This window comes from Hordeum vulgare, chromosome 7H (genome assembly GCF_904849725.1).
Source record: "Hordeum vulgare subsp. vulgare chromosome 7H, MorexV3_pseudomolecules_assembly, whole genome shotgun sequence".
NCBI classification, from domain to species: Eukaryota; Viridiplantae; Streptophyta; class Magnoliopsida; order Poales; family Poaceae; genus Hordeum; species Hordeum vulgare.
Window position 1 is genome coordinate 545557369 of NC_058524.1, and position 11140 is coordinate 545568508.

The 11140-nt window shown below is 47.8% G+C and overlaps 2 protein-coding genes across 5 annotated transcripts; both read left to right on the plus strand.

The window, feature by feature from the left end:
• Positions 1-1275: 1275 nt before the first annotated feature.
• Positions 1276-5864, plus strand: LOC123412545 (tryptophan synthase beta chain 2). Of its 2 annotated transcripts, none has more exons than XM_045105492.1 (5): positions 1276-1722; positions 3979-4306; positions 4404-5158; positions 5227-5325; positions 5479-5864. In XM_045105492.1, the coding sequence occupies exons 1-5, from the start codon at positions 1680-1682 to the stop codon at positions 5727-5729; spliced, it is 1476 nt and encodes a 491-aa protein (XP_044961427.1). In that variant the 5' UTR covers positions 1276-1679; the 3' UTR covers positions 5730-5864. The 2 variants fall into 2 exon arrangements, with proteins under 2 accessions (XP_044961427.1, XP_044961428.1); XM_045105493.1 differs by having other exon boundaries at positions 1282-1722; positions 3982-4306.
• Positions 5865-7470: 1606 nt separating this feature from the next.
• LOC123412547 (protein RDM1) lies at positions 7471-10737 on the plus strand. 3 transcript variants are annotated; one of them, XM_045105496.1, is made up of 3 exons: positions 7471-7621; positions 7701-7850; positions 9545-10737. In XM_045105496.1, exons 1-3 carry the CDS (start codon positions 7486-7488, stop codon positions 9919-9921), a joined length of 663 nt encoding a protein of 220 aa, XP_044961431.1. In that variant the 5' UTR covers positions 7471-7485; the 3' UTR covers positions 9922-10737. The 3 variants fall into 3 exon arrangements, with proteins under 3 accessions (XP_044961431.1, XP_044961429.1, XP_044961430.1); XM_045105494.1 differs by having other exon boundaries at positions 10090-10737; XM_045105495.1 differs by having other exon boundaries at positions 10093-10737.
• The last annotated feature ends 403 nt before the right edge of the window (positions 10738-11140 follow it).

Sequence of the window (11140 nt, forward strand, 5' to 3'; positions counted from 1 at the left end):
GCTCCAAAGCCATTTGTGGCAACCTCTCGCCCGAGTAGAAGACGAAGATCATCGTCATTGATGTCGGCTAGCAGTCCGACAAGCAGACGAAGGCGGACGCACAATGAAAGAGGCGGCCGACGATGAGTCGGTGCCCCCGTCCTCGCCGACGAATGCCGACATCACCGTGGGCGAGGCCCGCGCTCACTACACTCAGATGGTGTTGGAAGTGCGGCGGGCTGTGTTCCGGCAGGTGAGGCTTACGAGGAGTACAACCTCCACCTCCTTAACGAGCACCGGAGCACGGAGGAGGAACTTGCGTGTCGACCCAGCCGTCGCGTTAGACGTGAACATGGGGGAGCAAAAGGAGTTGCTCGAATCCTTCTGTATCGATCGCGAAAACCGTCGCGACCACTGGCGGAACCGTGTCTGCCAGGCGGCGGATGAAGTCTAAGGCAAGAGTGAGGACGAGACGGCGTCGCCAGCTCCTCCATGCTCCGTCGGCACGACAACAACGCCAGCACCTTCATGGACACCGTCGGCTGCGAGCAAGAGTAGAGCATGAGAGGTCGTCGGCGCTCGAGTCCCAGAAAGACCACCACTCCCTTCCTTTGTTGAAGCCAAACTTGGCGAATTCATAATCGTCAGTCAATTAGCTGCAAGCAAGCTTTGAGCCGGAGCTTCATTTTTAAGGCTCATGGTCGTCGGACACGGAAAATGGACTCCGGCGGTCACTTTAGACTAGGTTTAGAGTTCGGTCTAGTTCAAACATGTCGAAAACCATCCGTTTTTATATAAAAACTATCCAATGAATATCGTCTGGATTTTTGAAATATGCATCAAATGCGTTTAATTTTATTAAATTTTGACCGAACTGCAACGGGACACATTTGGCTAGTAGTTTTAGATGGTCGAGGCCCTCTTAAATTCATGTCGGCGGGTTATGGGGATGAATGCGGTGTCTGGGTCCACATTATCCTTGATCGACAGATCACTTGGCAAAATGAAAAAAATTGACCTAAGAACACAACTAATTCACAAAATGAATCGTCATCAGTGTGATCTTTTTTATGACGTCTTTGTTTTAGACGTCACACTACATTGTATGACGTCTCATACTACGTTGTATGTCGTTCGAGATCTAGTGTGACGTCTAAGACATAGACATCACACTACACTGTGTGACGTCTAAGACAAAGACATCATACAGTGCCGTGTGACGTTTAGCTATCGGGGTCACACAAAAATTGATTTTTTTTTTAACACGATTCAGTTTGGGAAATACTTTGATCCCCTGTGTAGCGGTGTAGCCGCCGCCATCAATAGCCGCCGCGACCAACCAACCATCCACCCACCCACCCACCAAGTCTCGCAATCGCATCCAGCCATTGACCCCGCCGAGCAAGCGAGCTCCCCTCCTCCCCACGTCTGCCACGCCGTGCGTTGTACGTAGTCGCAGGCAGAATCCACAGAGAAAAACAGACAGACGCTGCACGAGCGAGGGAAGGCCCGAGAAACCCTGCAAAAGGTTAACTACTATCCCGACGCCACCCGGTGGCAGGCAGTTTCTCTCTCACTCTCACAGCCCACGCGCGCGGTTGACTACTACCCACTGAGCAGAGCAGCTTTCGCGGCGCGATCCAGGAAGCCAGGAACCGCAAGCAGGCGCCGCGGCGGCGGCTCCATTGCGACGGCAAGAAATGGCCACCGCCTCCACCGCCCTTCGCCCTCCCCGGCTCCCAGGTGCGCGCGCCCGTGGATGACATGAACCCTCCTCATCTTTCCTGCTCCCTTCTTCTCCCCGCTCAAAACCATTTGTGATCTGCATGTTTGATTCGGTTTACGCGGGCTTGGATTTCAAGGATTTTTCCTCGCCGAGTTGTTTGATTCTGGCCGTGCTCTTGTCCACGTAGTACTTATTCTTGTTTCTTCCGAGATGTTGGATTCAGTTATTATTCTTGTCCAGCCCCAACTCCCAAACCAATCCAACAGCTCCTGAATCCTGAAAAATTCCTCGTTTCTGTGGAGATGTATACAGTGTTAATTGTCAGTCGTTAGTGGATACAGTTTCAAACAGGAGATGAACAGAGGGATCGCAGGTGATGACATGATAGTACCAAAGTTCAGCATAAAAAAAATTATTTCCTGCAATGTGTTCAAGAGAAGAAAGTGACATCAGTTCCCAAAACGGATCGACATCAACAAGGGGCTATCTGTGGAGCTGGATATACTACGTAGAACGCAAAATCAAATTTGGTTAGGCGTTAAGTCAACATCGCGTATTCCGTTGGTCCAGGTTGGATAAATGCGGATAAATGAAGAGCACGACTGTGTCGATGGGCACGCTTGGGTTGTTCGTCTTAGTACCTACTCCCTCCGTTCCTAAATATAACTCTTTCTAAGAGTTTCGTTAATGAATTAATATATAGACATATTTTAGGATATAGATTCACTCATTTTGCTCCGTATGCAGACACCTAGTGAAATATCTTAAAAGACTTATATTTAGGTACGGAGGGAGTAGTACCTAAGAGCATCTCCATTAGATGAGCATCTCTATTAGATGAGCATCTCCATTAGATGAGTCAAAATTTGACGGTCCAAAATCAAAGAAGTAAAATTTAAACGGTCAAAAAGTGAATTTTGGAGCTTCGAAAAAAGGTCAATTCTAACAACTGGTCCAATAGATGGTCCAAATTCATGGTCCAAAACCGGACAACAGCCGCACGTCTGCTGTTCAGACACTGTACAGCCGCACATATTGCATAAAACCATGTTTTGAAACAAAATTTTATGTCCACAATATCAAATTATTACATAGTTCTTCAGATTCAGGAGATGAAATGCAACACAAATACAACATAGTTTTTTACAAATACAACATAGTTTTTTACGAATACAATATTTTTTTTACCTTGAAGAATTCCGTCGAACATCTAGTGCGCGCGGTGGAAGAAGATGGCCGCCGGTTGGATTGGCTGCTGCTGACGGCTGCGGTCGGCTCCTCCGGACGGCGGCGGTGATAAGAAAAGAGCTTCGAGGCCGGCCAAGAGGAGCTCGGCGGGCGGCGAACAGTACTTCGTTAGCGGGACGGAGGGCTTCGTGCGGCGGTCGTGCGGCCGGCGCAACGGCCGTGAACAGGCTCACGACCGACGGGGACGAGGTCGGCGGCAGCTTTAGACCCGGCGGAGGCCTACCGCGGCAGCCGGACCGCCGGAGGCGTCGAATCCCGCGCCGGCTGCCTCCCGATTCGGCGGCGTCCAGGCGGCTGCGAGCCGGCTACCGGCAAGGGAGGCGACGGGGATTTGGGGTGGTGGCGGCGTCGACGGCGTGGTTTTCGGCAGTCGCGGCGGCGGATTCCGGCCGACTGGTCTTCGGGCGGGCGGACGGGAACGGAAAGGAAGTGGCGGTTGGGCGTTCTCGGGCGACGGCTGGTTTTGGACCGGATGCACCTCGTGATATAAATTTGCACCGCGAGGTGTTGGATTTTACATCACGAAGAGGCCGCGGTTCAATTTTTTTTGCATATGGACCGTCTGTTGAAGCACCGTTTTTTGCCCCAGACGGTCCAAAAGTTAGTTATTTTTACATTTGGACCATCTATTGAAGATGCTGTGACAATAATCATTTCCACGCGACGTTATGAATATTTTTCAGATCAACAACATTGTCAACTAATACTACTCCCTTCGTTCCTAAATATAAGTCTTTCTAGAGGTTCAACTAATGAACTACATACGGATGTATATAGACATACTTTAGCGTATAGATTCATTCATTTTGCTCCGTATGTAGACATCTAGTGAAATATCTTAAAAGACTTATATTTAGGTACGGAGGGAGTAGTATTCAGTCTGAAATCATTAAGCAAATCTAATCTGTGGTGGTAACACATTGGCAATCAGACTCATCAGTCATTAATTGTATCTACATTGTTTCTGAATTCTGCCGCCGAAAACACCAAGCTGATGCCTGACAGTACCTACATTGCAATTGCAGCAGTCGCGGAGCAAGCTTCTCCACTTCATCGCCTACCAAAGAACAGAGTTGTTGCTGTCAATGTACGTAGGAGCTTCGCTGCCAGGGCCGGGTCGTACCCAGGCAACGTGGGCGTCCCGAAGCAATGGTACAACCTCATCGCCGACCTGCCGGTGAAGCCGCCGCCGATGCTGCACCCGGGGACGCACCAGCCGCTGAACCCCAGCGACCTTGCCCCTCTGTTCCCCGACGAGCTCATCAGGCAGGAGCTGACGGAGGAGCGGTTCATCGACATTCCCGACGAGGTCCGCGACGTCTACGAGCTCTGGCGCCCCACGCCGCTGATCAGGTAAAGAAAAGAACCCGTGCTTTTCTGGACGCCGTTGCTGTTGCTGTCGCCATTTAGGGGAGCGTGGAGTGAGGTGTTTGCGGTGGTGACATGGCAGGGCCAAGAGGCTGGAGAAGCTGCTGGGCACGCCGGCCAAGATCTACTACAAGTACGAAGGCACGAGCCCGGCGGGGTCGCACAAGGGCAACACCGCCGTGCCACAGGCGTGGTACAACGCGGCGGCGGGGGTCAAGAACGTGGTGACCGAGACCGGCGCCGGCCAGTGGGGCAGCGCGCTCTCCTTCGCCAGCACCCTCTTCGGCCTCAACTGCGAGGTGTGGCAGGTGCGCGCGTCGTACGACCAGAAGCCGTACCGGAGGCTGATGATGGAGACGTGGGGCGCCAAGGTGCACCCGTCGCCGTCCGACGTGACGGAGGCCGGCAGGAGGCTACTGGCGGCGGACCCGAGCAGCCCGGGGAGCCTCGGGATGGCCATCTCCGAGGCGGTGGAGGTCGCGGCCACCAACGCCGACACCAAGTACTGCCTCGGCAGCGTGCTCAACCACGTCCTGCTGCACCAGACCGTCATCGGCGAGGAGTGCCTGGAGCAGCTGGCGGCCATCGGCGACACCCCGGACGTCGTCATCGGCTGCACCGGCGGGGGCTCCAACTTCGGCGGGCTCGCCTTCCCCTTCATGCGCGAGAAGCTGGCCGGCAGGATGAACCCGCAGTTCAAGGCCGTGGAGCCCGCGGCGTGCCCCACGCTCACCAAGGGTGTCTACACCTACGACTACGGTGACACGGCCGGGCTGACGCCGCTGATGAAGATGCACACCCTCGGCCACGACTTTGTCCCCGATCCCATCCATGCAGGTGTTGATCACTGCAACTCCTTATCTGTCTCCCTGCTCTGTTTACTGACGCAAAGCCATTTTCTGCAGGTGGGCTTCGCTACCATGGAATGGCGCCTCTGATCTCCCATGTGTATGAGCTCGGGTTCATGGAGGCCATGTCCATACAACAAACTGAGTGCTTCGAAGGTACTGACCGATTAACACACTGTGTTGTTCTTCTGACCAGTGAGCAATTTTTTCTGTAACTATATGAGATGAAACGGCATCTCTGAACTTTGCTGTTGAATGTTGATTTCTGAACTCAGACATTCCTTGACTTCGTTGATGAATTATCTGCAGCTGCAATACAATTTGCACGGACGGAGGGCATCATCCCGGCGCCGGAGCCGACGCACGCCATCGCGGCGGCGATCAGGGAAGCGCTGGAGTGCAAGAGGACCGGGGAGGAGAAGGTCATCCTCATTGCCATGTGCGGCCACGGCCACTTCGACCTCGCCGCCTACGACCGGTACCTGAGAGGCGACATGATTGATCTCTCACACTCCTCCGAGAAGCTCAAGGAGTCTCTGGGTGCCATTCCCAAAGTCTGATGTCAGAGATTCAGAGATTGATAGAAGAACAGTGTGGGAGGTGGGAATACAATAAGATGAACAATGTGACACTTTCTTGGTGCATGGCCCAAATAAATTTGATCAATAAGGGATGTTACCTTTTTGCTACTGCCACCACAATTCTTGATACATTCCATCCTAGTTTCTAAAATTTGGTTGACAAATATTTTTCTAACTTGCATGTACTCCCTCTGTAAAATAATTTAAAAGCGTTTAGATTACTAAAGCAATGTTTTAAATGGTCTTATATTAATTTACAGTGGAAGTACCAATTTACCACAATGTAACTCCCCATTTGGCTACTGTACTGTCATTTCTTAGGGGACATCTGGAGAAAGTATTTTTATAAGAAAAATCATAGGATGGGAATACTATAACATTTTTTTTCTTTAATAAATTAACCTATAAATTCCTGTAGGAGACATCCATTTGCTCTAAATTTTGCATGAGTCGAAACCAAAGACCAAACCACATATTAAATTAACTTTGAGATTTCTGAGGCAAGATATTCCTGTAAATTTCTTAGAACAATTAGACGACATCTTTGTAAAATCACCTTGTTTTTTACAAACACAATACATATATAGACATTCACAGATAAATACATACACTCACCCTTATAAACACTCACATACACATTAATCCTTGTGAACACCTTTAAAAGACTGAGCCAACGGGTCTTGAGATTGATGAAATCACCCCAGATGTCTCATTGTCGACGGAAACATTGCCTCCCATTAAAAGAATATTCTGCTTTTTATGAGACACCCAAACGTCTAACCTGAAGTTGATCCCTAGTGCTGGGGTACTACTGCCTTCTTAACCATCCAACCACGGGTTTCGATTCGCTGTATTTTCTGTTTCTGTAGATATCAATAAGGTGACCACTCTTCCCATAATTTTACTATTCCTTCCTAAGGCCTCCTTTCTTCATAGGATATGAATCATCGGAAGTAAGTTGACATGTATTTCAGTTTCTATAGAAGAAAGAAATGTCATTTAATTTGATGCATAGGGAAAAAATCATTTAGTCTAGGCTAATGTTTTCTTCCCTTTAAAATGTGAATGAATATTTCCTAGTTTCCTACCATACACAGTTATAGAAACCTATTCCAAAAACCAAAGCTCACCAAAGGATTTTTGTTTTTGAAATTCCTATCCTATAGAATACCTACAAAACTCATACGGACCAAACTAAAGGAGGCCTAATAGGGAAAGTAATTGGCATGGGGAAGTATCTAATGATACTAGCGCACCCGAGTTAAATTGTCATATTTACATTTGTTGAAAAATTATAAACAAAATTCGTAGTAGTAGTAGTAGTAGTAGTAAGAATCAAATATAAATTTAAAATCCATGTTTGAAACATAGTATGATAAACAAAAATTACGAATTGATTTATGATAAAGAAAATGGAGCGGGTCCATGATCCTATTTGTATTATCTGTAATTCACGCAGTGACTTGTATACCTTTTTCAGATATGTATTTTAAATTTTGAATCTTGATCCAAATTTTGTATCAGCGGCGCTTTTGAAAATTAGGTTGTTTTTACTCGGAGAAAAAACTAATGTTTTGGAGACAAGGGATTTTTTACTCGGAGAAAAAACCTACGCGGACCCGTGAAGAGAACCTTTTTGTTTGACACTACTCTCTCATTCGAGCCCAACAGAAAAATGCAAGCCCAACAACCCCAGAGATATGTTAAAAAGGAGGACAGGCCTCTTCTGAAAAGAATGGACAGTCCAAGCGGAGGAATCGAGGGTTTCGGCTTCCGAGTCATCTCGCCGTCTCCGGCGCCGGCGACCCGTGAGCGAGACCTCCAGCCTCCGTCCTCTCGCCGGCGGAGCATTTCCCCGTTCCGTAGACCAGGTGAGGGCACAAAGCTTCGCTCTTCTACGGTCTTGTCCCGAAAGGAGTGACGCTGACGTTGTTGTGGGCCGGTGGGTAGGTATGAAGAGGGCCGCGCCGTCGGAGGAGCCGGTGGAGCTCTCTTCCGGCGACGACGCGAGCTCGGATTCCGACGATGAGGCAGGGAACGGGAAAGGCGAGAACTCCTTCCGGCTGCCCATGTCCTCCAAATCTACAGCTCCAGCAAAAGGTGAGAGCTATTTCGGTCGCTTTTTGTTGTCAAAAGAATCGATTTGCGCGCTCACTAGAGTTGATATAATGTCTCGACTCCCTGTTATACTAAATTGGTGTGATTTTAGTTTGTATTTGTCCAATGGCTCTAAGATGAATTAAACAATTTTAAATTTTATAGCTTTTTTCTTAGAGGCTAAAATTTATAGCTTTTATTTGCTTGTATTGGTCCGCACAAGGCACAATTTAGTCTATGCACAGCGTTAGTTCTTAGGGGTTCGTTATTTTGCCTTCTTGGGGAAGCAACAATGTTGGTGGTAATAATTCACCAAAAGTCCAAGAGAATTGACTTCCTGACTAGGATTTGATATTGGGGGTAAGAGCAACTCTAGCAGACCCTGCATTCGTCCGGCCCGCAAAACGTGTTTGCAGTTCGCGTAAAACAGCTTTTGCGGGCTGGCCCGGGCTGGCACAGATGCAGACCCCCCAAACAGACCCGTAAAAGAGCATATTCGCGGAATATGCTTTGGTGGAGGGAAAACGCGGGCTGAAATGCCCCCCCACCAACCGCTTTCGCTCATATGCGGGGCACCGCAGCGCCAAGATTTTGCCGTGCCCCGCAAAAATATTCGCGGCCCGGGGCGGGCTGCCGGGTTTGATCGGGCAGGTTTTCCCGCCCCGACCCGCATTTTGGTGGTTATTTTCCGGGTCGGGGCGGGATGCGGGGTCTGCTAGAGTTGCTCTAACAATTCTGCACACACCTAACGAACTGGCTCAGATGTTAAATTATTATGTTAAACTTTCTTAAGTACGTACAGTAGTTGTGTACTGAACCCCTATGTAGTAGAGAGCCAACCCACCTACTTTAGCAACAAATTGTATAGGTCCATATTTGAACAGGTTATATAGATTTCGTGTGATTGGGTGAATTTTAACACTGTGCCATGTAAAAATGATATTTGCTGTCATGTAATCACGAGCTAACGCAAGTGTTGTGGAGTTATTGCCTGTTTATCCTGTATATTGATCTTATTAGTATTTTGTATACTTGAGATTTGGTATCCAGATACCGCTTTTCTTGTTTGTCACCATTACTAACAGAGGAATAGCTTAGGTTGTGTCAGCAATAATAGTTTTTGTTACACTTACACACTAGGACAGACGCTAAACAGTCTTTAAATAACTGATTCCGATCAGCCTGGACTGGTTCTGGCCAAGGCCAATATCTGATTATTGTTTACTCTTTTGTGAGGAGAGTAATATCTGATTAACATGCTAATTTTCACAATATGTTCTGGGTTCATTTAATGATAAATTTGTCAAATTACAGCATGCTTATATATAATTATGTATGCAAGATTCAATTTGTTTCTCACTACAAAGTATTTAATTTTGTATGTTCACCCGGGCAAGAAGCCTCGGTATTTCTTAAACCTGTTTGCTTCAAGTTGTATACTGAGTTGGGGGCTAGCCTTGACCTTCAGTGCCACACCTTCTCTATATACCGATGGAATAAACCAGGAACTAGTGTCAGTAAAAAGGTTTCATTCCTGTTTCAGTCCTCAAGCATTTCTTGAGATCCTGAGCTAGAGTTTGCGCTCACCAGCCATGGACAGTAGAGGTCTGCATTGGATTAGGTCCTGTGGTTTTAAGATTATACGTTTTCTGCATAGAGTTGCATATTCGTACTCTTACTATTATGGGATACTGCAGGTGCATTGATCAGGAGGGCTGAAATGTATCAAGAGTACATGAAGCACATCCCAATTCCTGATCACTGCAGCTCCTTGATCCCATCCACATCATGGCTGGGACTCGGAAGATCGGTGAAGCAGTTGTACGAGCAGCCCTTGCATTACCTCACCAACATCCTCTTGAGACAGTGGGATCAGCAGAGGGTCGGGAGCGATAATGAACACCAACCACTGGATGCTATCATTCACCCTATGAAAGCTCAAGCCCTCATTTGGGCCACTGAAGAAATCCATAGGCTGACCACCTCTAGCGACTACTTAGGGAAGCTCTGGGCCAAAGACCCCATGTATCATGCTTACATAGACCCAGTGTTCCCTTCCCTAAAGTTGCATTAGCAAACATTGCAAGTTGGACCGTCTTATCCTTTCTGTTTTGTTTCTGACTGCTGTAATCTGGCACATTGGTTGTTAGCGAAGTAATGTGAACCATATATCATTGATGTTAAAAGTATGAGATGTCATGGTCAGGGTCTCTTTTAACGCTGGTTTTAGCTCTCTGAACAGCAGCTATGTTGAAGAAGAAGAAGCCTGGCGGTGTGGATTTCAGTGCTTTGAGCCGGCACGGGTACCGTGGCGGACCATCTATACTGACAGTTGCTCCTCCAAAGGTTGAACCTAACTGGACTTGGTCCACCGGGAAAGATCGGAACGAGAAGGAAGTTCTAACCGAGTCTTTCGAAGAGCGGGAGCGCACAAGGGCTGCCGTAACTGAAGGAGAGAAGCTTATCGGTGTGATGAACCCCCAGCCAAGGCAGACGGAGAAAGAGAAGGAGGCTGCTTCATTCTCACAGAAGGAGAAGCGGAAGAGAGACCGTGGGCAGGCCAGCAGGGGGAAGAACTACGTCGAGGAGGAGAAGCGGCTCCTGAGGGGGAGTGGGGTCTACTCTGGCTTCGATACTTGAAAGTGTCCAGAGCAAATGTTATTTATCCGTGTTAGCTTCCGTCGTCGCTATTAGTCCGTCTGCTGCTATAGTTTTGCTGGGAAGGTGACTCGCCCAATGGGGCTTATGCTTATTCATCTATCACCTATCTGTCTTTGTGCTGGTTTGACTTTGGACATGCCTGCTTTTCTGTGTACTCTCATGTCCATCTTCCGGTGAACCGATGTATCATAACTGTTCTAACTGGTGAGATTTGTGTGCCATGGTGAAATGTTTTTCTGTTCCTCTTTTTTGTTTCGGAAGGCTGACTAAATGGGTTTATCGGCAAATAAGAATAACTGATGGCACTAGCCCAACTGGTCGACCCAATGAACTCGTCGACAAAAAAGGTGTTGAAGTTCTTGTTCTTGATTTTTCTTGTTAATGAAATTACCGGGAGAGACATCAAAATGGTATTGGATCAGAATCAGATGTTGAATTGGATCAGAATGAGGCGTCGCTGTGCCGCACATGGGAATAATCTGCCAAATCTTAATGCAGCTTTGGTCAATCAATCTCTTCTACTTCCGCAAGATCCATCTCTTCTCCCACTACTATTTTCTAGTACTCATTTCCATTTAGTTTTATTTGCTTGAAAATCTCATGGAACGTTTAACTACGACAACAAAAAACAA